The 26,737-nt window shown below is 42.6% G+C and overlaps 1 protein-coding gene and 1 non-coding gene across 5 annotated transcripts in view; both read left to right on the top strand.

Moving 5' to 3' along the window:
• The first annotated feature begins 504 nt into the window (after nt 1-504).
• Nucleotides 505-26,737, top strand: part of Septin11 (septin 11) — a 110,872-nt gene continuing 84,639 nt past the window's right edge. For all 4 annotated transcript variants that reach the window (XM_012950220.2, XM_045161700.1, XM_004664890.3 and 1 more), the window contains exon 1: nt 505-675. In XM_012950220.2, coding sequence (XP_012805674.2) covers nt 649-675 — 27 coding nt within the window. In that variant the 5' untranslated portion in view covers nt 505-648. The remainder of the gene's footprint in view (nt 676-26,737) is intronic.
• Nucleotides 12,855-13,063, top strand: LOC123453350. The gene has a single exon (XR_006632748.1). It is a non-coding gene; the product is annotated as a small nucleolar RNA U3 (small nucleolar RNA).

Here is a 26,737-nt window from a genome sequence, read left to right as displayed (position 1 = left end):
GAACACTTGGGAGCCGCAACTCTTCACTAGCAGGGGCCCGCCCTGCCTCCTGTGGGTCGCCCAAGGCCTGCGTGGGCGGTCGAGGCCCCTTCCCGGTCCTCGGCTCAGGGTGGGGCACATCGTCCAGAGCGAACTTTCAGCAAGATGAGTCTTCCGCCGGCCGCCCTCGGTGTAGCGGCGGCCGAAGCTGGCTTGGCTGGGCGTGGGGCGGAACCTATGCCTTTACTCGGACTGCAGCACGTGGAGGAGAGGGGGTGGCAACTAGCTCACCGACTGGGGGTACGGGAATGGCAAGAGCCAGGGTCGCACAGTGGAGGGGATTCGATTCTAGGAGGTGGCTCCGGATGCCAGGGCCAGCCGACCCGGGCTCAGGGCCCACCGACAGTGTTCCCTCCCTCCGCCTCCGCCAAGGCTTACACCCCTTCCTGGAGAAGTAAATGGTCGCTTCCAGGCGGGTGGCCATGTTGCTCGGATAAAACGGGAGGGGCGACCGTGTGGGGGAGCAGATGCGGCTGGCTGCGAGCTGGAGTCGGGCTTTCGCCTAGCGCAGCTGCGAGCGAGGCGCGGGGGAGGCGAGCGTGAGCCCGAGTGCCAGCAGCAGCCGGAGTCGGTGGAGAGTACCCGGGCGCCGCCGGAACTGCCGTCGTGATGGCCGTGGCTGTGGGCAGACCGTCTGTGAGTGCCGGGGCCTCGCGCCCTGCTCCCTCCTGCGCCGGTGGTCTCCGCTTTGGGGGACTTGGGAGGCTCTGCGGTGGTGGTGGGTGTGTGCCTGGATTTGGGCGTACGTCTGGGGCTTAGGTTGTGGGCTTGGATCCTACCTGATGCAATAGTGGATTGCCTCGTCGAGCCCCTGATTGAGGCACGTGGAAGAATAAGGTCTCCTCTCTAATGCTCCCTTTAAAAGGGATCCTTTGGCCACCGCGTTTCGCTCGCGACCGCCGAGAAAGGCGCGCGCTACGGGGGGGGTTTCCTTGAGGCTCCATCGCTCCCGGTGGTGATCGAGGTATGGGAATTGGGAGTCGAAGCTGTGTCTCACGGCTGTAGAAGAGGGTCCAGAGGATGGTATTTCCGTGGTGGTTCCCTCCCCGGTGCGTTCTGAAATTCCGGACACCCTCAGGCACCCACCCCGGTGACCCGGCCCTGCCCAGGATGTGGACAAAGCCCAGATACACAAAGTTTTCAAAGGGCTCCCTTCTGGTGGGTGGAAATACTGTAATACTCTGTGGCTGGAAGGCTGGGGGCGGTGACGGAGGAAGGTGGGGGGAACGCGAGGAAGAAGGGAGGGTGGGTTGCCTGGAGGAGTGATCCTGCGCCTGGAGGCGAGGCGGGTGGGAGAGGATGCGCCTGCTGGGACTTTGTGGGCCTGAAGACTCCACTCGGGCCGCGCCTGTTGGAGTTGGAGACGGGGTTTGCAACTCTGGACGGAGTCTGGGGAGGGAGTGGGACTTTGAGGATGCGGTTCAGTGTCTATTCCACATCCCCGGGTGAAAGTCGAGGGGAAGGGGCGGTGGCTGCCGTTCCATTTTATTGAAATGAGCTGAGCTGGGCGGGAAAGGCGGAGTCCTCTTTCTGTTTCCCCCTTTCTTTGTCGATGTTCAAAATCTTAGGCAGATGCTGGAAGCTCCAAAACTCTATATATGTAAGGCTGTATTCTCAAACTATTGGTTGCCTTCCCCACCTCTCTAGATACACCTTTTGTATCCTTGAACTCCAGCCTAGAAGAAAGTTCGAGGGGTCCTCCTTGCAGGGTCGGTCTTGGTTTGGTGATTAGGCTGCTGGATCTACTCCCCAGGATGTTTGGAAAGATCTTTTCCTATGGTCAGAATATGTGCAGCAGTCATAGCTCAGTGGAATTGGTTATTTGAGAACTTTTAAACTCCTCTTTTATAGAATTATGGTTTCTACTTGCACACAAATTATGTTCTTGTTAATTGGCGAAGGAATTTGTATAGACTCTGGGCTGACCTGATTTTTCTGGTGAGGAAACTGAGGTTAAATTCTCTCCCAACACACACAGAGACACACGTTTTCAGGGCATAGATTTAGAGAACTAAAGTAACAACGTCTGGGAACGTCTATGTAGGGGATGACTTTTTCAATAACACCTATTGCTGATGCATTCTTGAGGGCTGGGGGAGGTGGAAGAAATAATTTGCTGCACATTTAAAATAAATTAGTAAGTTCATATATGTCAGTTAAATAGGAACAATATGTGGATTTAAGATTTAGTTGTGTGTACATAATCATATCCAACACCACGTCTGCCAACCATATGTGAGCTTAATCCCATAGAATTCCTGTGTAAGACCTCTCATTCACATAATAGAGGAGGAGGTGTTTTTTTTAAAATTATTATTAACATTTTCCATGATTACAAAAGAGGAGGTGTTTTTTTTTTTTTTTAAGTGTACAAAGGGGTTACTGCTTTCTGCAATTATTATTTTTTGTGGTAGGGTAGGTAGCCAAGACTGACCTGGAATTCATTATGTAGCCTCAGGGTGGCCTCAAACTTGAAGAAATCCTCCTACAGTTGCCTTCTGAGTGCTGGGATTTAAAGGCATGCATCACCATACCTGGCTCTGCAATTCTTTATTGTCACTGGAATTAAGATTAAATTACTTAAAACTTAAAAAGGTGAGGGCTAGAGAGATGGTTTAGTGGTTAAGGCGCTTGCCTGGAAAGCCTAAGGTCCCGTTGTAAGCCAGATTCCCATGGTGGCAGATGTATCTGGAGTTCGTTTACAGTGGCTAGAGGCCCTGGCGCACCCATTCTCTCTATCTCTCTCTCCCCCTCTCTCTAACAAATAAATAAATAAAAATAAATCTAAAAAAAAAAACTTTAAAAGATTAGACCCTACCTCAAAAAAAAAAAAACCAAACAAACAAACCTTAAAAACAAACCCTTTTCTTGTTTGTATGAGTGATCAGGCATTGACTACAAAGTTGAAATACACTGTAGAAAATGTGTGGTCACATTTCCAAGAAATTGTTGAACTGCTTCAGTTTGTTGATTGAGTTCTGTAGTTAATGTTTTCAAAACTCACAACTACTCCAGTTAATGCAAAATATTTTCCAAACCCCAGCTCGTTTTTGGTTTTTTTTTTTTTTTTTTTTTTTTTTTTTGAGAGAGGATCTCCCTCTAGCCCAGGCTGACCTGGAATTAACTATGTACTCTCAGAGTGGCCTCAATCTTAATGCCAATCCTACCTCTGCCTCCCAAGTGCTGGGATTAAAGGCATGTGCCACTATACCCGGCCTACTTTAAAATTTTTATTTTTTGTATATTTGACAGAGAAAGAGGGAAAGAAAATGGGTGCGCCAGGGCCTGCAGATGAACTCCAGATGTGTGCCCCTGCCTTGTGCTAAAGTGGTATGTCTAACGTGGATCCTGGGGAATGGAACCTGGGTCCTTTGGCTTTGCAGGCAAATGCCTTAACTGCTAAGCCATCCCTCCAGCCCGTTACTTAAAAAGAAATTATTCAATTTGAGAGAGAGAGGGGGGCAGATAGAGAGAATGGGCATGCTAGGGCCCTCAGCCACTGCAAACGAACTCCAGACGCATGTGCCACTTTGTGCATCTGGCTTACATGGGTCCTGGGGAATTGAACCTGGGTCATTTGACTTTATAGGCAAACACCTTAACCACTAAGCCATCTTTTCAGTTACTTCTTTAAAATGAAATTTTTCCTAAAAAGTTGTTTAGGAAAACAAACATATCTCCAATTTTTTTTTTTTTTGGACACAGGGTCTTACTCTAGCCCAGAATGACCTGGAACTCATTCTATAGCTCATATTGACCATGAACTCACAGCCATCCTTCAACTTCGTCCTTCTCATATACTAGATACTAGATGTGAGCCACCATGCCCTAATTTAAGTCTTTGTTTTATTTTTATTTATTTGTTTGACAGAGAGAAAGAGGGAGAGAGAGTGAGAATGGACACTCCAGGGCCTCCAGCCACTGCAAACGAATTCCAGACACATGTTCCACCTGTGCATCTGGCTAACCTGGGTCCTGGGGAATCAAACCTAGATCCTTTGGCTTTGCAGGCAAACACCTTAACCACTAAGCCATCCCTCCAGCCCTAAGTCTTTCTTTGTAAAAATGTTTTATTTTTCCTGTTCCTATAAACTACCTCTTACGTTTCCTAGGTAACTATGTTGATTGCAAAATAAAAGCTTCAGTTTATTCCATTTTTTTTGTGGTGTGCACATACATGTGTGTGCATGTGGGAGGCTGAGATTGAGTGCTTTTTAGTTACTTCAACTTTTTGTATTATTTATTTACCTTTCCACATTTTTTTAAAGAGATACATTCTGGGTTTTTTGGTAATATTTTATTTATTTATTTATTTATTTATTTATTTATTTATTTATTTATTTGAAAGAGATACAGAAATAGGCAGGGAGAGAGAGAGCAAATGGGCACGCCAGGGCCTCCAGCCACTGTAAACGAACTCCAGATGTATGTTTCCCCTTGTGCATCTGGCTTTTGTGGGTCCTGGGGAATTGAACCTGTGTCCTTTGGCTTTGCAGGCAAGTGCCTTAACCACTAAGCCGTCTCTCCAGCCCTCCACCTTTTTTAGAAAAGTATTTTATTATTTATTTATTTATTTGAGAGTGACAGAGAGAGAGAGAGAGGCAATGGGTGCACTAGGGCCTCCAGCCGCTGCAGATGAACTCCAGACACATGCACCACCTTGTGTATCTGGCTTACGTGGGTACTGGGGAATCAAGCCTTGAGCCGGGTTCCTTAGGCTTCACAAGCAAGTGCTAAGCCATCTCTCCAGCCCTCCACCTTATTTTTCAAGATAGGGTCTCTCACTGAACCTGGAATTAATTCAGTGATTCAGCTATACTAGCAAGCTCTACAGATTCTTCTGTTTCTGCTTCACTATACTAGGATTATAGGCATGCACTGCCTGGCTTTTGTGTGGGTGCTGGGGATCCCAACTCACATTCTTATACTTTTATGGCAATAATTTTATCAACTGAGCCATTTTCCAGTTTTAATTTCCCATTTCTAGCTTAATTTTCCACTGACTCTTAAGATTCTTCAGTGATAAAACCCTAAAGCACATGTGCTGTTTCTATAGTGTGACTGATGATGATTAGCAAGAAGTCTTCCCCTCCTAGGAACATGTCTACATTTTAGATGAATTACTATTTTTGTGCCCACATCTCAAAACAGCTGTTTATTTTAAACAGTACATGATAATTAATCTACTAGGGGATCAGACCTTATTTAGCTGACACACTACCTCTTTTTTTTCCCCAAATTTTTATTAACAACTTCCGTGTTTATAAAAAATATCCCATGGTAACACCCTCCCTCCCCCCACTTTCCCCTTTGAAACTCCATTCTCCGTCATATCCCCTCCCCTTCTCAATCAGTCTCTCTTTTATTTTGATGTCATGATCTTTTCCTCCTCTTATGATGGTCTTGACACACTCCCTCTTAAAGTGTGATGTTCATCAAGTTATAGATTCTAGGAGTTAAACTTCAGAAGTCATTTCGTTCAGTCACCACCCCAGCACAGAAGTATTTCTTACTTTTTTTTTCCCTAGCAAAAGGTATCTTTTAATTTTTTTTTTTAGCATTTTAAATTTGGCTATTATATCCTTCAAGAAATTTATTTACTGTTTTGTTTGTTGAACCAAAAGAAACAGAAAGCCAAGTTAATGATTTGCCCATTTAATACCATTACTGGTTAGATAATTGGTGCTAGATATTGTCCTAGGGGTTAGTTATAGCAATGAACAGGAATTTCCTTTTTTTTCCTTCTTTTGGTTTTTGAGATAGGGTCTTACTCTAGCCTAGGCTGACCTGGAATTCACTATGTAGTCTTAGGGTGGCATTGTGATCCTCCTACTTCTGCCTCCCAAGTACCAGTGAGAATTTCCTTTCTTACTTGAAGATTTTCTGTTTGTCTTTGTTTTTAGATTTGGTGTCCCTATATAGTAGTTTTGCGAACTAGTATGAAAGTAAAGTATGTGCCTGTTCCTGAGTCTGCTTATCTGTCTCAGAATCATTGCAAATCTTTCCTAAAGATGTGGTCTGTCCACAAGGGGTATGAGAGCTGACACAAGGGGTGATGAGATATGACACTGGCATGTTACTTTTCTTTTTCTTGGCAGAATCTCACCCTAGTTCAGGCTGTTCTGTAGCCCAGGCTGGCCTCAAACTCATAGGGATCCTCTCTACCTCATCCCCCAGTGCTGGGAATAAAGGCATGAGCCCTCATGTCTGGCTGCTGTTTCCTTTTGTTATAAAACTTATATTTCTGTATTTGTGACCACAGATGGAGGGACCTAGCTGATGTGTCTAGAGAATATTTATGGAGCTGAAAAAAAGTTTAGGCATGAGCCATCTAAACAATAAATAGGCTGTTATAGAGAGGGTGGTTTCTAAATGATTAGAACTCTTTTGCTAGTGACATAAATTATATACATTGAAGACTAATAAGTAATAATTAAGAAATCTAAGCAGTGTTTATACTGCAGTATCCTTTTGAAATATTTTGAAAGCTATAGATTTCTTTTTCTTTTTTTGAGGTAGAGTTTCATTGTAGCCCAGACTGACCCAAAATTTACCATGTTGTCTCAGGGTAGCCTCAAACTCATGGCAATCCTTCTGTTTCTACCAACTGAATGCTGGGATTAAAGGTATGCATCACCATGCTGGGCTGGAAGGCCTACTTTGACTGATTGCTAAAACACTAAGCATTTATACCCACTGAGGATGCCACCTAATAATGATCATCTGGTTGGCTCTGGAACAGCCTATGTTTTTTTTTTTCCTCTTTGTATGACCTTAAATTGGTTGGGGATAAAGTCTGCTTTTAGAATTTCTCCTCTTCGTCTTTCTCTTCTTCCTCCTCCTTCAACTTTTATTGACAACTTCCATGCATACAGACAATATATCATGATCATAGTCCCTTCCCACCACTTCCCAGAATTTATTCTTTTATTGGGATTTATCATTCATGGCCTTGGCTAGACCTGTCAAGTGGAATCAGCAAGTTGAACCATTATTTAAATAAAGACTCACTCAGCAAATCTAAGTCCTATCCTTTTTCCCAAGGAGACCTATTTTACAGTATAACTGATATCTTCCCCTCCCCCTTTGAATCTAGAGTGCCTGAAAACTCCTTTACAATTAAACAATACCTCCATTGATCCATACTGGCACTGCTGGCATCCTGTAAGTGCAGCTGCTGTTGAACATAAAAATAATACTTGGGCTAAGGTGATACAGACAGGCAGAGACTTGGCTGACCTGGAATTCACTATGTAGTCTTATGGTGGCCTTGAACTCACGGTGGTCCTCTTACCTCTGCCTCCTGAATGCTGGGATTAAATGTGTGTGCCATCATGCCTGATTTGTTTTCTTTTCTTTCTTTTTTTTTAAAAAAAAATTTCATCATTTATTTATTTGACAGAGAAAGACATAGGAGAGAGAGAGAGAGAGAATGGGCACACCAGGCCTTCAGCCACTACAAACAGACTCCAGACACATGCACCATCTTGTGCATCTGGTTTACGTGGGTCCTGGGGAATTGAACCAAGGTCTTTTGACTTTGCAGGCAAATGCCTTAACCACTGAGCCATCTCTCCAGCCCCCTTGTTTTCTTTTTTAAAGTTTTTAATTATGCAAAAAATATAAAAATACACATACACACACATATATTATTATTATTTTTTTTTTTTTTTTGAGGTAGGGTTTCACTGTAGTCCAGGCTGACCTGGAATTTACTATGTATTCTCAGGGTGGCCTGGAACTCACAGGTATCCTCCTGCCTCTGCCTCCTGATTGCTGGGATTAAAAGCATGCATCACCACGCCCTGCTAGTCTCGGGGTGGCCTCAAACTCCACATGATTGTGCCACTTAGTGGGCATATGCGACCTTGTGCTGGCCTCACCTTTGTTCGCCTGGCTAATGGGGGATCTGGAGAGTAGAATATGGGTCTTTAGGCATCACAGGCAAGCACTTTAAGTGCCAAGCCATCTCTTCAGACCTCTCTAGCCCAGCTTCTAATTTTTGGTAAGTAGCATTAATTTAGGAAGAGCTCACAGCTTTCATTTTTGCTTGTATATGTGTGTGTATACGTTTTTACATTTGCATGACTATGCATGCATCACTCCAAGTTATTTACTGACACAGGGTCTCTCACTTGAACCCTGAGCTCAGTCTTTGGCTAGTTGTCTCCTGTTACCGAGTTTTCTATCTGAGTTGTCTTATAATCATGATGAATGATGAGAATAGATAGCAGAAGGGGAAGCCAAGCAAGCCATGAAGAACTCAAAGTAAAATTACAGCTCCCTGCAACTGGTAGGGACCTGAAAGGGGTTGCCAAGTAATATACTGGAACAGAGGTTTTTTTTTTTTTTGGTTTTTCGAGGTAGGGTCTCACTCTGGCCCAGGCTGACCTGGAATTCACTATGGAGTCTTAGGGTGGCCTCGAACTCATGGCAATCCTCCTACCTCTGCCTCCCGAGTGCTGGGATTAAAGGCGTGCGCCACCACGCCTGGCAGGAACAGAGGTTTTTGTACATTGAGAAGAGACTTGATTGGTTTTGCCTTTTTGTAAATTAGGCATCAAGTTGGGATAAGCCTGATTGGTTAATTTAATTGTATAGGAGGATCCTGATTGGTAGAGGGTAGACTCAGAAAAATCCTACCAAATCTAGGGAGAAGGAAGAATCAGAAAGTAAGAAAATAACAAAGGCTGGTGGTTAACTGACATCTTTTTTTTTCTTTTTTTTAGTTTTTTTGAGGTAGGGTCTCACTCTAGCTCAGGCTGATCTGAATTCACTATGTAGTCTCAGGGTGGCCTTGAACTCATGGTGATCCTCCTACTTGTGCCTCCCAAGTGCTAGGATTAAAGGTGTGCACCACCATGCCCCAGCTGACAGCTTGATGAGTGAGGATCTTCTGGATTTGATCTAAACTTTGTTCATTCTTTGGACTTATCACTACTTGTGCAGCGTTTACTACACAATTCTGTGTTCTCCGTGTTGACTACAGTTTTTAACCTGGGCATATAGATGTTTTTATTTATTTGTGCCTGTGACTGACTAGTTGTCTATAAAATGTATGCTGCCTTGCTCCTAATTTCCATTACAACTTCCAGGTACCCTGATTATAAGCAGGCCTCCATAACCATCTAGCATGTACTACTGGGGGTCTAAACCAGATCTTCACACTTTCAGGGGAAGCAGTTTATACACTGACCTATCTCCTCAGCACCAGTGTTCTTAGAAATTCAAAGAAATCATTATTTCCTGCTTGGCTTTCTTATCTGCTTTTTTTCTTGTTTTTCTTTTTAGGTTTTTCGAGGGAGGGTCTCATTCTAGCCCAGGCTGACCTGGAATTCACAATTCACTATGTAATTTTAGGGTGGCCATGAACTCACAGCAATCCTACCTCTGCTGGGATTAAAGGCGTGTGCCACCACACCCAGCTGTTACCTGCTTTTAATATCTATTTTATCAGATGTTTCTTGCTCTTTTTTCTACGTGTGAGTACTAAAGCTGTGATGGTGAGTTCTTCACATGTAGTCCCTTTTCACCATTACTTGTCTGTTTAATTGGCTTATTGGTACTGATGGCCATGCCTACCTTGTTAGGGCTGCTGGAGTTTGGCTCTTGCCTTAAACCTCTGGTTACATTACTTCCATGGCATCTTTTTTTTTTTTTGTTTGTTTGTTTTGGTTTTTTGAGGTAGGGTTTCACTCTGGCTCAAGCTGACCTGGAATTCACTATGTAGTCTCAGGATGGCCTCAACTCACAGCAATCCTCCTACCTCTGCCTCCCACCATGCCTGGATTCATGTCATCTTTTTAAATGTGAATAACAATAGGACTAAGCAAGGAAAACAATGTAGAAGGGGCTGTGGAAAAGTATTCCAAGTCAAGGGAACAACATGTGCTATAAAGCTCTAAAAGTGAGAGAGACAACATCTTGAAGAAATCAAGTATGGCTAGAACATTTGCCTTTAGGGTTGGGTGGAGAGAGTAGATACAAACTGAAGAGGTTCATATTATACAGGCTATTAAAAAAATAGATGTGGGGCTAGAGAGATGGCTTAGCAGTTAAACACTTGCCTGTGAAGCCTAAGGACCCGGTTCGAGTCTCGATTCTCCAGGACCCACATTAGTCAGATGCACAAGGGGGCACACGTGTCTGGAGTTCTTTTGCAGTGGCTGGAAGCCCTGGCGTGCCCATTCTCCCCCCCCCCCCCCCTCTTTCTCTCTCTCTCTGCTCTTTCTCTCTCTTGTCTATAAGGGGAGATGGTAGAATGTCCCTTGGACTTCAGCTGGCAATCAGAGTTGTCTGAAAAGGAAATTAAAAACTTATTGGATCCTTTGAGAGAATAGGAGCAAATGTGTTTAAAAGTCAGGGTTTTCTTAAAGTTTTCCTGGCCTTCTTCATTCATCTCATCTATTTGGGGAGTTTTCATGCCATATGCATTTTGTGAATTCCCTCTCTCTTCTTTCCTTTCCACCCACCTTTCTCCCTCGCCCCCCCCCCTCCTTCCTTCTTCTCTTTCCTTTCTTTTGGTTTTTCAAGGTAGGGTCTAGAGACCGAGTGCTCAAATAAGTCAACCTGTAGGGCTAGAGGTATTTTGCATTCAAGTCAAAAGAGGAACCAAGCTTTCAGACCAACATGAATTTAAATCTACCATTTGTATCAGTTAGACTAAAGAGTGGTGAAGCAGCACAGCATAAGTTTATTTCTCATTCAAGATCCTTGAGGTCTGGGCCATGTTGAATTGACCCCAGGACACAACCCAGGGTCCTCTATCTGGACATTGCCAGGCTGGTGGCAGAGGGAAGAAGACAGTAGACCTGAACTGACTCTAATGGTTTATTTCTCCATAAATTTCATTGGTGGAAATAAATGATTATCCCTAGATTCAGAAGGTTAGAGATGAGTAATGTTCCTGCAAAGAGTAGCTTTGTAAGTCATTTGGCAAGCTTAAGAGTAAATCTTTCTCTACAGAGAAGCAGCTAATAGTTTGAATAAGTTAATCACTTAAAGACCTGTGCTTCTCCCTGGTGGCTCCAATTTGGGTCTGTACTTTAGGATTTGAGGCCATTAGGACTTCCAGCTGCTTTATTATTTCCTTTAGAATGCTTCTAAATCAGATCTTTCCCAGCCATTCTTTACCAGAATGTAGATGCCTCAGATCGCTTTCTTCCTTCCCTTGATGTTTCCTTTCTTCTGAGAAATAGCTGTGTGTAGCATTGAAAAAAAATTTATTTATTTGAGAGAGAGAATGAATAAATGAATGAATATGGGTATGCTAGGGCTTCCTGCTGCTGCAAATGAACTCCAGACCCATGTGGCACTTTGTGCGTCTGGCTTTACATGGTTACTGGGAACTCAAACCTGGACCAGGCTTTACAAGCAAATGCCTTTAATCACTGAGCAATCTCTCCAGCCCCCTGTATAGCATTTTGATTAAGAATATAGGTTCTGGAACTAGGCTGCTACAGTTCCAAGGTATCAGTTTTACTATTTTAAAAGCTCCATAACCTTTGTAAAATAATATCAGTACCTCACTCAAAAGAGTAACAAATTAAATAATTTAACTTTCACAGCCTGTTTAAACTGCTACCTGGAGGTCTACTATGAAAGCTAGCTATCCAGGGGACATGAATGTTGAAGGTAGTAACAGCCTTGTACTGAAGATTGGGTTCAGACCCACACTGCCAACCTTCCACCCAGCAGGAAGTCTTTCTCCTTCTTCTGTATACTCAGGTCACAGCCTTCCAGTTTGTAGTTAACACACCTTTAGTATGCTCTAAATGTTGCTGCCCTGAAGCTCCTGTACAGTGCTTGTCTGTGACCTTCCCTCCTGCTTTCTTTAAGTTATATTTTTTACTTTTTTGTTTGTTTGTTTGTTTTTCAAGGTAGGGTTTCACTTTAGCCCAGGCTGATGTAGAATTCACTATGGAGTCTCAGGGTGGCCTTGAACTCACTGTGATCCTTCTACCTCTGCCTCCCGAGTGCTGGGATTAAAGGTGTGAGCCACCATGTCTGGCTGGAAAAGAGAATTTTAAGGCAGAAGTAGGATGATCGCCATGAGTTCAAAGGCCACCCTGAGACTCCATAGTGAGTTCGAAGTCAGCCTGGGATAGAGTGAGACCCTACCTCAACCCCCCCGCCCCCCCCCAAAAAAAATTCTCTCTCTTTTTTTTTTTTTCCAAGACTATACTTTCAGGGATCATTTAACTACTTCCATGATTATAAAACATATCCCACGGTAATACCCTCCCTTCCCCCACTTTCCCCTTTGAAACTCCATTCTTCATCATATCCCCTCCCCATCTCAATAAGTCTCACTCTTTCTTTTATTTTGATGTCATGATCTTTTCCTCCTCTTATGATGGTCTTGTGTAGGTAGTATCTGGCACTGTGAGGTCATAAATATCCAGGCCATTTTGTGTCTGCAGGGAGCATGTTGTAAGGAGTCCTACCCTTCCTTTGGCTCTTACATTCTTTCTGCCACCTCTTCCACATTAGATCCTGAGCCTTGGAAGGTGTGATAGAGATATTATAGCACTGAGCACTCTGGTCACTTCTTTCCAGCCCATGACACCTTCCGAGTCGTCCCAAGGTCACTGCCATCTGAAAAGAGAAGATTCTCTACCAAAAGTAAGAGTAGCATTAATATAAGGGTATGAACATTAAGAGAAGTGCTTACTGGGCAGTTTGATAAGCATAGAATATACATTTAGCCAGACAGCAGTAGACATTACACCCCTAGGGCTCATGACTACCCCTGTTTTTTAAGTTTTCAGTATCAGGGATGTATTCCCTTCAATGGAGCGGGCCTCCAGGCCAATTAGAGGGCTCAGGGATCATTTCTATAGTTCGTTACTAGAGAAGTTTCTCTGTGTAGAACTCTGGAAATCACGAGGAAGAGTTGTAGTGTTCTCTCCTGAGTGTGAAGCTGGCTCTTGGTTTTGCTTTGCTGCAGCTGCCTCTTGCCATTGATGGTCATTCCTTTTCTCCTTCTGGGGAGTTGGAGGGAGAGGATGCAGTCTTGAGTGGCTTCCTTAAAAAAAAAAAGGGGATGCAAAGACGGCTTAGTGGTTAAGCGCTTGCCTGTGAAGCCTAAGGACCCCGGTTCAAGGCTCGATTCCCCAGGACCTATGTTAGCCAGATGCACAAGGGGTCGCACGTGTCTGGAGGTTGTTTGCAGTGGCTGGAAGCCCTGGCGTACCCACTCTCCTCTTTCTCTCTCTCTTCCTGCCTCTTTCTCTGTCTGTCGCTCTCAAATCAATCAATCAATAAAAATCTTTTTTCTTTTGGTTTTTCGAGGTATGGTCTCACTCTAGTCTAGGCTGACCTGGAACTCACTGTAGATTCAGGCTAGTCTCAACTCAGAGCAGTCCTACTGCAGCCTCCCAAGCACTGGGATTAAAAGTATGTGTCACCCAACCACCTTAAAATTCTTTTATTTATTTATTAGAGAGGGTGGGAGGATGTGAAAGACAATATGGGCATATCAGGGCCTCTTGCTACTACAAAGAAACTCCAAATGCATGCTCTACATTGTGCATCTGGCTCTTCATGGGCATTGAGGAATTGAACCCTGGCTGGCAGGCTTTACAAACAAGCACATTTAACCAATGAGTCATCTTCAAAGTTCATAAGTTATATGTTAATATATAACCCTATTCACTCATTTATTTTAAATAACTAGTTAATTAATTTGAGAGAGAAGCACCAGCACAGAGAGTGAGTATGGGCACACCAGGCCTTCTGTCACTGTAAAAATTGCCAGACACCTGTTCCACTCTTTGCATCTGGCTTTATGTGGGTTTTGGGGAATTGAACCTGGTCTGTTAGGCTTTGTAAGCAAGTGCCTTTTACCACTGAACCATCTTTCCAGCCCAAGCCTGTTTCTTTTTTTTTTTTGCCCCCCCCCCAACCTTTGCCACAAGCTTTTTTTATAGGCTGTGGCAGCTGTCCTGTTTTCTTTTTTTCTTTAATATTTTTATTTGAGAGAGAGAGAGTGAGAGAGAAAGAGAGAATGGTAGACAGAAAGATAGTGAATATGAATGATCAAGGCCTCCTGCCATGACAAATGGACTCCAAAAGCTGTGCCATGTTATGCATCTAGCTTTACATGGGTACTAGGAAATTGAATCTGGGCCATCAGGCTTTGCAAGCGAGTGCCTTTAACTGCTGTGGTGGTTTGATTCAGGTGTCCCCTATAAAGTTTGGTATTCTGATGGTTCCCAGATGATGAAGACTTGGAAATTAACGCCTCTTGGAGGTAGTACATTGTTGGGGGTGGGCTTATGGGTATTATAGCCAGATTCTCCTTGCCAGTGTTTCACACACTCTCCTTTTGCTATTGTCCACTTTAAGTTGGCCAGGGGGTGATGTCCACTCTCTGCTCATGCCATCGTTTTCCCCTGCCATCATGGAGCTTCCCCTCAAGTCTTTAAGCCAAAATAAACCTTTTTATTTCCCCCCAAAGCTGCTCTTGGTCGAGTGATTTCTGTCAGCAATGTGAACCTGATTGCTTCAGTAATGTTGGTACCAAGAGTGGTGTTGCTGCTAGACACCTGACTGTGTGGCTTTGGCCTTTTGGAGCTGATTTTCAATAGGAATGTGGGAGGAGTTGAAATCTTGGCCTACGAGATTCTTTGCAGTGCTGTAAGTACAACTTGATGGACTATTCTGGTCAGAGTTAAAAGACATGAATGTATAAGAACTATGGACTGTGAGGTTTAGCTTATGAGGGTGAGAAAGAGCTTTGCTTGGACTGGACTAGAAGCAATTTGTGTGAGAGGCTTGCTGTTATGCCCCTGTCCTGAGAATTTGTGCAGGATTGCTTTGCATAAAAATGGACTGATGTGAGCAGAGGGATATGGCACAGAAGTGAAAGCTTTGGGCCCAAACTGCTGCCCATTTAGCTGCAAATGAGAGATTATAACCTTTGAGATTGGGCCAGCTGACCTGCACTGGGACAACAGGAAGAATGTAGAATCTCTTGAAGGTACCTGAGTGCTCATGGAGTATCCTGTTCTTCATTCAATGTCTTCTTTATTCCCCCTTGGATTAACAAATTGGCACCCTAGCTGGTATTGTGGGGTATAAGAAATGCAGGAAAGAGAGGATCGTTGAATTTGCAACGTGGTTTTGTGTTTTGGAAATGGCCATGGACAGTGTGAAGCAGGTTTGCTGGATGCCTGCATGGAGACCCAATGGAGATGCTGGGACCATGAGATGGTTGCTAAGGAGAGCTGCCGGCCCCAGATGAAGTTTTCCAGGACTGTGAGTAGCCAAGCTGGAGGGACAGAATTGGAACTCCAGAGACATTGCTGGTTAGAATTATAAGACTTGGAGATTTGTCACTGAGTTGTTGGACTTGGAGCTACAGAATTGGATGTTTGCCCTGGTTGTTTTAAATCTTGTATTGGTTGAATATTTCTTTGCTATCCCCAATGCCATCTTTTGCAGTGTGAATGTTTATTCTGTGTCATTATGGATTTTTTGGGGGGATTTTTTTGGTATTATACTTCATTTAAAAGATCTTGGACTATGGGAATGTTTGAACATCATTAGGATTTATAAAAATATGGGGACTTTTAAAGGGACTGAATGCATTACATTTTACATCATGAATGGTTATCTACTTATTGGGGCCAGAGGCGAAATGTGGTTTGATTCAGGTGTCTCCCATAAACTTCAGTGTTCTGAATGCTAGGTCCCCAGCTGATAGAGATTTGGGAATTAATGCCTCTTGGAGGCAGTGTGTTGTTGGGGGTGGGCTTATGGGTATTATAGCCAGTTTCCCCTTGCCAGTGTTTGCAACACTCTCCTGTTGCTAATGTCCACCTTATGTTGGCCAGTGGGTGATGTCCACCCTCTGCTCATGCCATTGTTTTCCCCTGCCATTATGGAGCTTCCTCTCAAGTCTATAAGCCAAAATACCGTCCCCCCCCCCGCTTTTTTTTTTTTTTTCCTCAAAAGCTGCTGTTGGTTGGGTGAACCTGCCTGCTACAACTGCTGAGCCATTTCTCTAGCACCTGTCCCATTCTCTTTTTCAGAGCCTAAGCTGGTGGTGATCTGAAAGAAAGAGGGGAATAAATGATACATGGGAGAAGTACTCAAGGACCTTCAGATGGTTCTGTGACTTAAAACAATCAAAACAAAGTACATGGATGACAAACTTTTTTTTTTCCCCGAGATAGGATTTCACTCTAGTCCAGGCTGGCCTGGAATTCAGTATATATGGCCTTGAACTCACAGTGATCCGCCTACCTGTGCCTCCCAAGTGCTGGGATTAAAGATGTGTGCCACCATGTCTGGCTCCGTGATGAACATTTTGATATGACAAAGGTATGAAGGTGTGTGATGCTTGAATTGTTTCTTTACCATCACCACCATCAAAAACCAAGTCTGAGGGCTGGAGAGATTGCTCTGTGGTTAAGATGCTTGCTGGGAAGTGTAAGGACCCAAGTTCAGTTCATCAGTACCCACATAAGCCAGAGAAACACAAGATGGCACTTGCATCTGGAGTTTGTTTGCAGTGGCTGGAGGCCCTAGTGCACCCCCTATTCTATTTCTCTATCTGCCTTTCTCCCCCTCTTTCTCTCAAATAAGTAAAACTTTATTTATTTATATTTTAAAAAACAGGGCTGGAGAGATGGCTCAGTGGTTAAGGTGCTTGCCTGCAAATCCAAAGGATCCCAGTTCGACTCTACAGGACCCACCTTAGCCAGATGTATAAGGGGGCACATACATCTGGAGTTGGTTTGCAGTGGCTGTAGGCTCTGGCATGTCCATTCTCTCTCTCTCTGTCTTCCTGTCTGCCTCTTTTCTCTCTCAAATAAATAAATAAGATATATTTTTAAAAAGTTTGAACTGTGATGGAACAGTTACTGAGTCAGACCCCTCTTACTTTTGCTTATATTGAACAGTGTTGGGCTTATGCATAATTTAAAACACTTAAACATTATTCATATGTAATATTTATCATTGAGCTTTATCAAATGACATCAGTGCTGAAGCATCATGGAAACTTTGAAGGTGAAAAAAGGCTGAGTGTCATTTTTTTGTTCAGTCTTTTCAGAAAGGTTAGCTCCTGAGAGAAACCACTTGATCTAGGCTTACATAAGTGATCCAGTGCTCTGACATACCACATTTGCCAAGATGAATGATTGGCTGAGTTAAAAGTTACAGTTCTAGGGGCTGGAGGGATGGCTTAGCAGTTAAGGCATTTACCTGCAAAGCTAAAGGACCCACGTTCAATTCCCCAGGACCCACATTAGCCAGATGCACAAGTGGGTGCACACGTCTGGAGTTTGTTTGCAGTGGAGGCCCTGGCACACCCTTTCTCTCTCTTTCTCTGTCAAATAAATAAATAAATAAAAAGAAAAGAAAAATTGAAAAGTTACAGTTCTAAGTCATTCCTACCTGAGGTTAATTTGCTTATGTTATCTATCATCTATCTGTCTGTCATCTATCTATCTATGTGTATATGTGTGTGGGGGATTATGGTGCACCAGAGTCTACTGATGCTGCACATAAATGCCCGTTTTCTTTTTGTTTTTCAAGGTAAGGTCTTAGTTTAGCCCAGAATGATCTGGAATTCACTATGTAGTCTCAGACTGGCCTTGAACTCTTAGTGATCCTCCTACTTCTTCCTTTTAAGTGCTGGGATTAAAGGCATGCATCACCACACCTACCTCCTCCTCCTCCTTCTTATTATTATTGTTTTTCCAAGGGAAGGCCTCAATCTAGCCCAGGCTGGCCTGGAATTCACTATAGAGTCTCAGGGTTGCCTCGAAAACTCACGGCAGTCCTACCTCTGCCTCCTGAGTGCTGGGATTAAAGGCGTGCGCCACCACACCCGGCTATTATTATTAGTTTTGATGTAAGGTCTCACTCATGTCTAGGCTGACTTGGAACTCTGTAGTCCCAGGCTAGCCTTGAACTGACAGTGAGCCCTCTACCTCTCTGCCTCCCAAGTGCTGGGATTAAAGGCATGCACCACCATGACCAGCCTATTTTTATTTTTAAATTTTATTTATTTCTTTTACTTACTTCTTCTAGGGGGCTGGAGAGGTATCTTAGTGGTTAAGGAGCTTTCCGCAGAGCCAAAGGCCCTGGGTTCAATTCCCCAGGGCTCATGTAAGCCAGATACACAAAGTGGCACATGTATCTGGAGTTCATTTGCAGAGGCTGAAGGTCCTGACATGCCCATTAAAAAAAGAAAAAGAAAAGAAAAAAGAAATGTTCCTAGGCCTTGCATAAGCTGTCCTATTATTGATGGGAAAATAGGATGATTTAGAAGAAGAATTATGTTGAAAATATGAGCACATCATGGCCCACTACAAGGCTTCAGCTGCAACAGGGTACCATTTCTTTTCCATGGCCATGTCTCCAGCAGAGTCCATCATTTGGATTCTTTTAGCCTTTGTGAGCTGTTTCTAGAAGATAGGGAAGATCTGGATCTAATTTCATCATTTATGGTGTTCAGTCCATTTTTTTTTTTAACTTCATGGTTAGTGGATATGATGGTTAATCTCAGTAGTCAACTTGTCAAATATAAAATCACTTGGGAAATAAATCTTCTGGGCATATGTATGTGAGGGAGTTTCTGGATTAGGTTAATTGACCCACCCTAACTATGGGTGGTAGTATCCTATGGGCTGGGGTTCTGGACTAAATAAAGAGGAGAAAGCAAGCTAAACATCAGTATTCATTGGTTCTGCTTCTTAACAGAGGATACAAGGTAACCAGCTGCTTCATGCTGCTGATATTATGATGGACTGACTATACCCTGGAACTGTAAGCTAAAACAAACCATTCCTCTCTTAAGTTGCTTTTTCAGGCATTTGATTGCAGTCATTTGAAAAGTAACTAGTGGGAATAATGAGAGATTGGATAGCACCCTGTGTTAGCTCTCCTTTGCTCATAGTTTTGGAGGTTTTAGTGTCTGATGTATTGGCCCTGCTGCTTTTGGGTCTGCAGTATGGAGTATACAGTGGGGCAAAGCTGTTACCTCATGTCCAGGATGTAAAAGAAATGAAGAGAAAGAGGGTTGAGTCTCTCTATCTCCTTCATGAGCATGCCCCTGATAACATAAGGCTCCCCAGGTTCTTCCTCTTTAAGAGTTTCCACCATCACCCACTAACACCAACCTGGCCCAAGCCTTTAACACGTAATCTTTGGAGAGACAGTCAATATGCTATAGCATACCCTGCATTTTAGTGCTAACACACAAATTAAGATATCTACTACCAAGCTGGAGAGAAGGCTTATCAGTTAAGGAACTTGTCTGCAAAGCCAAAGAACCCAAGTTCAATTCTCCAGGACCCATGTAAGCTACATGGACAAGGTGGCACATGTGTCTGGAGTTCAGCTGGAGGCCCTGGTACAGTAAAAACATTTAAAAGAAGATATATATATATATATATATACTACTTTTACAAATAAAGTTAGGCTTTTTGGGGGGGGGAAAGAAAGGAGTCTTTTGAGGCAGATTATCATTCTAGCCCAGGATGGCCTTGAATATAAATTCATCTTCTTACTTCAGCCTCCCAAGTGCTGGGATTAAAGGTGTGCATGTGCCACCCCTGGTTGAGGTTTTTTATCTCTACTTGACAGGAGACATTTGAATCTATGGTAAAGCTAAGAGCAAGACTGAGGAAGAGGTATCATCAAATCAGTCCTATTGTCCTTTCCATGAAAGGAAGAGATAAGAAACTGTTCAAGTTTTTTTTTTTTTTAAATTTTTATTTTTATTTTTTTATTTATTTGAGAGTGACAGATACAGAGAGAAAGACAGGTAGAGGGAGAGAGAGAATGGGCGCGCCAGGGCTTCCAGCCTCTGCAAACGAACTCCAGACGCGTGCGCCCCCTTGTGCATCTGGCTAACGTGGGACCTGGGGAACCGAGCCTCGAACTGGGGTCCTTAGGCTTCACAGGCAAGCGCTTAACCGCTAAGCCATCTCTCCAGCCCTGTTCAAGTTTTTAAAATGAACTCTAGATGCACGCGCCACCCTGTTGTACATCTGGCTTACATGGGTATTGGTGAATCAAACCTGGGTCCTTAGGCTTTGCAAGCAAGTGCCTTAACTGCTAAGCCACCTCTCTAGCCCTTCCTTGAAATACTTTTTATATAGTCCAAAATTTAGCAATAACAGCTCTTGAAAAAGAAAATAATGCTTAAATAGATATTATTAAAGCATTAATAAATAGGTATTTACTTATGTGTGTTCTTTAAAATTGCTGATGATCAATGATTTATTGTGTGGTTTTGGTAGATTTATTTGGTTCTGAATTACATTATTGATGACATGTATGATGAAATCAGTAAAGGAGCTGGATATATAACCCATATTTGATTAAGGAACATCATTATTGGAGGCAGAAAAAGGTGCCAAAAGTAGATAGTAGGTTCTAAAGCTGCTGTAACTGGATAAACCACATTGGCTGTGACTAGAGTAAAGATTATTAGTATATGATTTCAGTTTCTCAGGAAAAAATGTGCACTTAAGTTTGAAGTGAAATATCCCCATCTGCAAATTTTGCCAACATTAAATCACATATCTGGAAAGTATTATATTAGACATATAAACACACTTATAAGATAGGTCTGCTAATTCACAGTCTAATTTCTGTTGGAAAACATCAATATTTCTTGTATTTGAGTGAAAATAAAACCATTAAAAGTTTTGGTATACCATTTGGAATGTTCTAAAAACAGTTAAAAGCTCCAGCCGGGCGTGGTGGCACACGCCTTTAATCCCAGCACTCGGGAGGCAGAGGTAGGAGGATTGCCGTGAGTTTGAGGCCACCCTGAGACTACAGAGTGAATTCCAGGTCAGCCTGGGCTAGAGTGAGACCCTACCTTGAAAAACCAAAAAAAAAGTACACACCTTTAATCCCAGCACTTGTGAGGCAGATGTAGGAGGATCGCTGTGAATTCAAGGCCAGCCTGGGCTAGAGCAAGACTGTACCTCGAAAAAACAAAAAATATAAAATAGCAGAGCAAGTGCTTGAGCTATGTAATTTAAAATTATATGGGTCCTTTGTGGGGCCGAATTAAAAACCTTTAAATTGTTTTCTTAACATTCTTTCCCTAGGATATCATATTGGAAAAGAGGAACCAAATTGAGGTGTGGTTGAGTAACACTGCAGCAGAGAGCAATTCTGGGGCATGTGGGAGGCAAGCAAATGTGCTTCTGCAAAACATGTGCTATATATAGTGAAGGGGTTGGGCTTTTTATTTTCAGTGTAGGTCCAATGACAGTTAATGACTGTTCCTACAGACTACAAATTATTTATGAATTTGGCAGCAGGATGATATAAAATGCAAGTGGATATAGGTAGAATAAGATCTGTTACAGATGCTAATAAATTGTTAGTACTGGAACCAGTGGGGATTTTAGAGAAGCTGAAGCCTGGCATCTAAGTCCTCATTATCCCTTCCCTGGCTGCAGGAATCCCTCCACCCCCCGCCCCTTTCTCTCTTGCTCTCTCTTTTTTCCAAGGTAGGGTTTCACTTTAGGCAGGCTGACCTGGAATTCATTATGTCATGTCAGGGTGGCCTTCAACTCATAGCAATCCTCCTACATCTGCCTCCAGTGCAGGGATTAAAGGTGTGCACCACCACACCTGGCTTGCTTCTTTTTTCTTCCTATAGAAAAATATATCTTCCTGGTGGGAGCGATTGCTTAGCAGTTAAGGTGTTTGCCCACAAAGCCAAAGGATCCCAGTTCTACTACTCTCCAGGACCCACATAAGCCAGATGCACAAGAGGGCGCATGCATCTGGAGTTGGTTTGCAGTGGTTAGAGGCCTTGGAGGCCCATTTTTTTTTCTCTCTCTCTGCCTTTTTCTCTCTCTCAAATAAATAAATAAAATATATTTTTTAAAAAGAAAAATATATCTTCCATGAACTATTGGTGACAGTACAGAGTTTTTGGAAAAAAAGAAATGGAGTTGTTTATTTAGAAAATTTCTTAAGAGGCTAATTTGTCCTTTTAAGTTTCTGTTGCTTTTATGTGGGTTCTAAAAATATTTATTTGCAAGCAGAGAGATCTTGAGAGACGGCAGATAGAATGAACACAACCAGGGTCTCCAGCCCCTGTAAATGAACTCCAGATGCATGTGCCAGTTTGTGTACCTGCCTTTACATGGGCACTGGGGAATTGAACTAGTGTCATTAGGTTTTGCATGCAAGTGCCTTAACTACTAAACCATCTCTTCATCTCTTATGTGAGTTTAGATACTTTCTTCCTAAAAGACCTACCTTTCCCTCCATGTTTCTTTGAAACAAAAACAGAACAACCCAAAACAAAAAAATAGATCAGGCATGGTGGCACATGCCTTTAATCCTGGCACTTGGGAGGCAGAGGTAGGCAGATCGCTGTGAACTCAAAGCTCGCCTGGGACTATAGAATGAGTGCCAGGTTAGCCTGGGCTAGAGTGAGACTCTACCTTGAAAAAAACAAAACAAATGAATAGATCATCAATAGTAAAAATGTGGCAATAGTCGGGAATGGTGCTTAATACCTGTAATCACAGCAATGGAACTGAGGCAGGAGAATTGCAAGTTTGAGGCCAGCTTGGGCTTATGTAGTGAGATCTTGTCTAAAAAAAACTGGCAACATTTCCTACTGGTAGGTTGAGCCACATGAAATAGTTGATATTCAGCTCTTTCTCACCTATTGAAATGGTAGTTTCATGATTCTAGGCAGTAGCAGAATAAAAGGACAATGGGGAGTCTTGTGTGTATTTCCTCCCTCCCTCCCTCTCTCCCTCCCTTCCTCCCTTCCCTGTTTTTTGTTTTTTGTTTTTAAATTAAGATAGGGTCTCACTCTAGCTCATGTTGACCTGGAACTCACTCTGTAGTCCTAGACTGGCCTCAAACTCACAGTGATCCTCCTGCCTCTGCCATCTGAATGCTGGGACTGAAGGCATGCACCACCATGCCCAGCTTCTTCCTATTCTTTTTTTTAAATTAATTAATTTATTTATTATTTGCAAGCAGAGAGATAGAGACTGGGAGCACCAGGACCTCTGGCCACTGCAAATGTATTCCAAATGCATACACCATTTTGGGCATCTGGCTTTATGTGAGTACTGGGGAATGAACCTGGGTCATTAGACTTTGAAGGCAAGCACCCTAACCACTAAGCCATCTCTCCAGCCCTTCTTTCAATTTTTTTTTTTTTTTTTTTCTCTAGCTCAGGCTGACCTGGAACTCTGTAGTTTCAGGGTGGCCTCGAACTCATGGCAATCCTCATACCTCTGCCTCCCAAGTGCAGGGATTAAAGGTGTGTGCCTCCACGCCTGGCTCCGTATTCTTCTTCTTCTTCTTCTTCTTTTTAACTTACTTGCAAGGACAGAGAGAGAAAAGAGAAGAGAATGGGAGTGCCAAGGCCCTAGCCATTGCAAATGAACTCCAGCTATATGCACCACTTTGTGCATCTGGCTTTATGGGAGTACTGGGGAATTAGGTTGTTAGTCATTGCAAGCAAGTGCCTTAACTGCTGAGCCATCTCTCTAGCCTTTTTTCAATTTTTAGATACCCTTAGTGTTTCATTTGTCATTGGCCCTCAGCTTTTCTTCACTGTATCTTCTGTAGCATGCTGGAGCATTTGTACTATAAATTATGGCAGTGAGGATCGGTGGCTCTTGGCGCACATGTGGAGGTGTCTTTCACCTATTATATTTGGCTTGAAGCTCCTCCCTTGCCTCGAAGAAAAGACTGTAGTTAAAATCAGATACTGGATCTGTTTCTCATTTTTCAGGCCAACAGAAGCAAGTTAGACACAGAAGTGTTCAGTCTTGGTCAATAGCATAATAGTTTGGTGTTCAGTTACTGACACTACAACTTGTACTGAATCTGGGACTCCTGACTACATTGTCTTGTTATTGTAACCATATCCTTCTGATTTGGAGTTGAAAGATGAATTGGCTTACAGAAACCAGTGCCAAAACTTTAACCTTTTTCTTTTGCTAGTTTTCTAGAGTGAATCTGTTGAATGTTTGCTTTATCAAAACAACTTTAATGAAAGAATTATCATTCTAGCATTTTGCAAACTATAAAAAATGAGTATGGGGGACACCTGCATGCTTAACATCAAAAGTTACAGAAAAATATGAGCTGTTGTGACCTCTGAATCATATTTCAGGCTTCTTACCAAGTGAAGTAAATATTTCCATGTTCATTTTTCTCAAGAAATTAAAACAGGAAAACCCACCCAAATTTAATCAATAGAAGTAAGCAGAAATCTGTTGGTTTATAAAGATCAGAGTATATCACAACTGAATAAACACAACACAGTACCAATAGCAATGTGGAAATGGGATTTTGTTTTACTGCTTTTGGCCAGAAGGTTCATTAAAAATTCTTGACATTTCTAAGCCCTTTGTGACTATTAGTTAAAAAATGCAAATACTGGGATTTTTTTTTTTTTTTTTGTGACTACTTTGAGACAGGTCTGGAATTTATGGTTATAACTCAAGCTTCCCTTGAACTCAGTATCCTACATCAGCCTCCCAGGTGCTTAGATTATAGTCATGTGTCACTACACCTAGCTTTTATTCTATTTTTAAAGAAAATATCTCATACTTTAAGAAAGTATTTCATACAATACCTTCACACAAGCTGTAAAACTTTGTTAGGATAAAAGGGTTCCCAGAGGAAAGATTAGTAAAGATATAGAATGTACTTTTCCCTCCTTTCTATTGTTATTATTTTTGTTTGTTTGTTTTTTTGAGGTAGCCTAGCCTAGGCTGGCCTAGAACTCACTCTGCAGCCCAAGCTGACCTAGAACTCACAATGATACTACTACCTCAGCTTCTCGTGCTGGGATTAAAAGTGTATGCTAGGCTTTTCCGCCTTTTAAATTATTTCTGCAAAAATGTCCTTCCATACTCTTCTTCTTCCTTCAGGATATATAAAATCTCATCTCCCAAGGAAGACATGAAACTTGAGATCTTCCTTTCTTTTTTGTTTTTTTGAGGTTTTCACTCTAGCCCAGGCTGACCTGGAATTCACTGTGTAGTCTCAGGGCGGCCTTGATTTTATAGTCTGCCTATCTTTGCCTCCTGAATGCTGGGATTAAAGGCATGCACCACCATGCCTGGGGAGAGCTTCCTTTGTATAATCCCCATGTAGCTGTTTTGCAAGGCCCTGTCTGTGTCCCATTTCTCACACTTTTCTTTTCTTTTTTTAACTTAAACACCTAAATACCTTTCTCCTGCCCTTTGCCATATATATGTGTATTTGGTTTTTTTTTTCAAGGTAGGGACCTACTCTAGCTCAGGCTGACCTGGATTCACTTATGGGCTGGCTTTGAACTCACAGTGATCATCCTACCTCCCAGCTATTTATTTATCTATTTATTTGAGGTGGGGTGGGGGAGGCAGAAAGAGAGAGAGAGATACATAGAAAGCGAGAGAATGAGAAAGCTTGCCAGAGCCTTTAGCCATTATAAACAAACTCCAGACACATGTGCCACTTTGTAATCTGGCTTTATATAGCTATTAGGGAATTGAACCATGGTTCTTAGTCTTTGCCTGTAAGTGCCTTAACCATTAAGCCATCCCAACAGCCCTGTATTTTTTTTTTTTTCCCCCAAGGCAGGGTCTCACTCTAACCCAGGCTGACCTGGAATTCACTGTGTAGTCTCAGGCTGGACTTGAACTCACAGTGATCCTCCTTTTTAAAAAATATTTGTATCTATTTATGTGAGAGACTGAGAGAAGAGGCAGATAGATAATAGAAAGAATGGGTACACAAATGAGGTCCAAACTCATGTGCTACCATGTGCATCTGGCTTATGTGGGTCTTGGGGAGTTGAACCTGGGTCCTTTGGCTTTCCAGGCAAGCACCTTAACCTCCTAGCCATCTCTTCAGCCCCATGGTTGCTTTTAATATTTTCATTTTTATTGCTTAATTCCCTTCTAGAAGACTGCCAACATATATAGTAAAAATTGTAGAAATAATAGGGTAAGAGGCAGGGAAAATAAGTATGTTTTAAAAGTTTATGTATTGTTGGCTGGGGAGATGGCTTAGTGATTTAAGGCATTTGCCTGTAAAGCTAAAGGACCCTCATTCGATTCCCTAGGACTTACGTAAGCTACATGCACAAGGTGGCACATGTGTCTGGAGTTAGTTTGCAGTGGCTGGAGGCCCTGGTGTGCCTATTCTCTATTTGCCTCTTTCTCCCTCTCAAATAAATGCATCAAATGTTTAAAATAAAAAATAAAGATATTAAAAATAAATAAGAGTTTATGTGTGGTATCTATATCTTATGTAAACAAATGTTTAGCAGAGTTCCATTGTTGAAGTTGGAACTATCAGAAGTTGAAAGTGAGTTTGAAGCACCTCACCTACTGAATATCACAGTTTAGCAACACAGTTTGCTGTAGAGTCTGCAAAGGAATGGAGGTTTCCCTTCACTATCATGTGGTTGACTGAGAACTTGGCTTGCTGCCACGGCCCAGCATCCCAGGAAAGTATATTGCATATTGCTAGCCTGGGGAAAGGAAAAAACTCAGCATTCGAGGCACAGATTTTCAGTTTGAAAAATCATAAATGCAACCATCTCAAGTAAGTCCAAGACTATGTGTAGTTGTCATAATGATTTTGTCCCACCCACACTCTGAAGTCTTAAAAAAAAAATAGGCCTTTTAGTCAGGCATGGTGGTGTATGCCTTTAATCCCAGTGCTTGGGAGGCAGAGG

The sequence above is a fragment of the Jaculus jaculus genome, chromosome 11 (assembly GCF_020740685.1).
Source record: "Jaculus jaculus isolate mJacJac1 chromosome 11, mJacJac1.mat.Y.cur, whole genome shotgun sequence".
NCBI lineage: Eukaryota > Metazoa > Chordata > Mammalia > Rodentia > Dipodidae > Jaculus > Jaculus jaculus.
The sequence above is the reverse complement of the archived record's forward strand: the minus strand, read 5'-3'. Positions and strand labels throughout refer to the sequence as shown.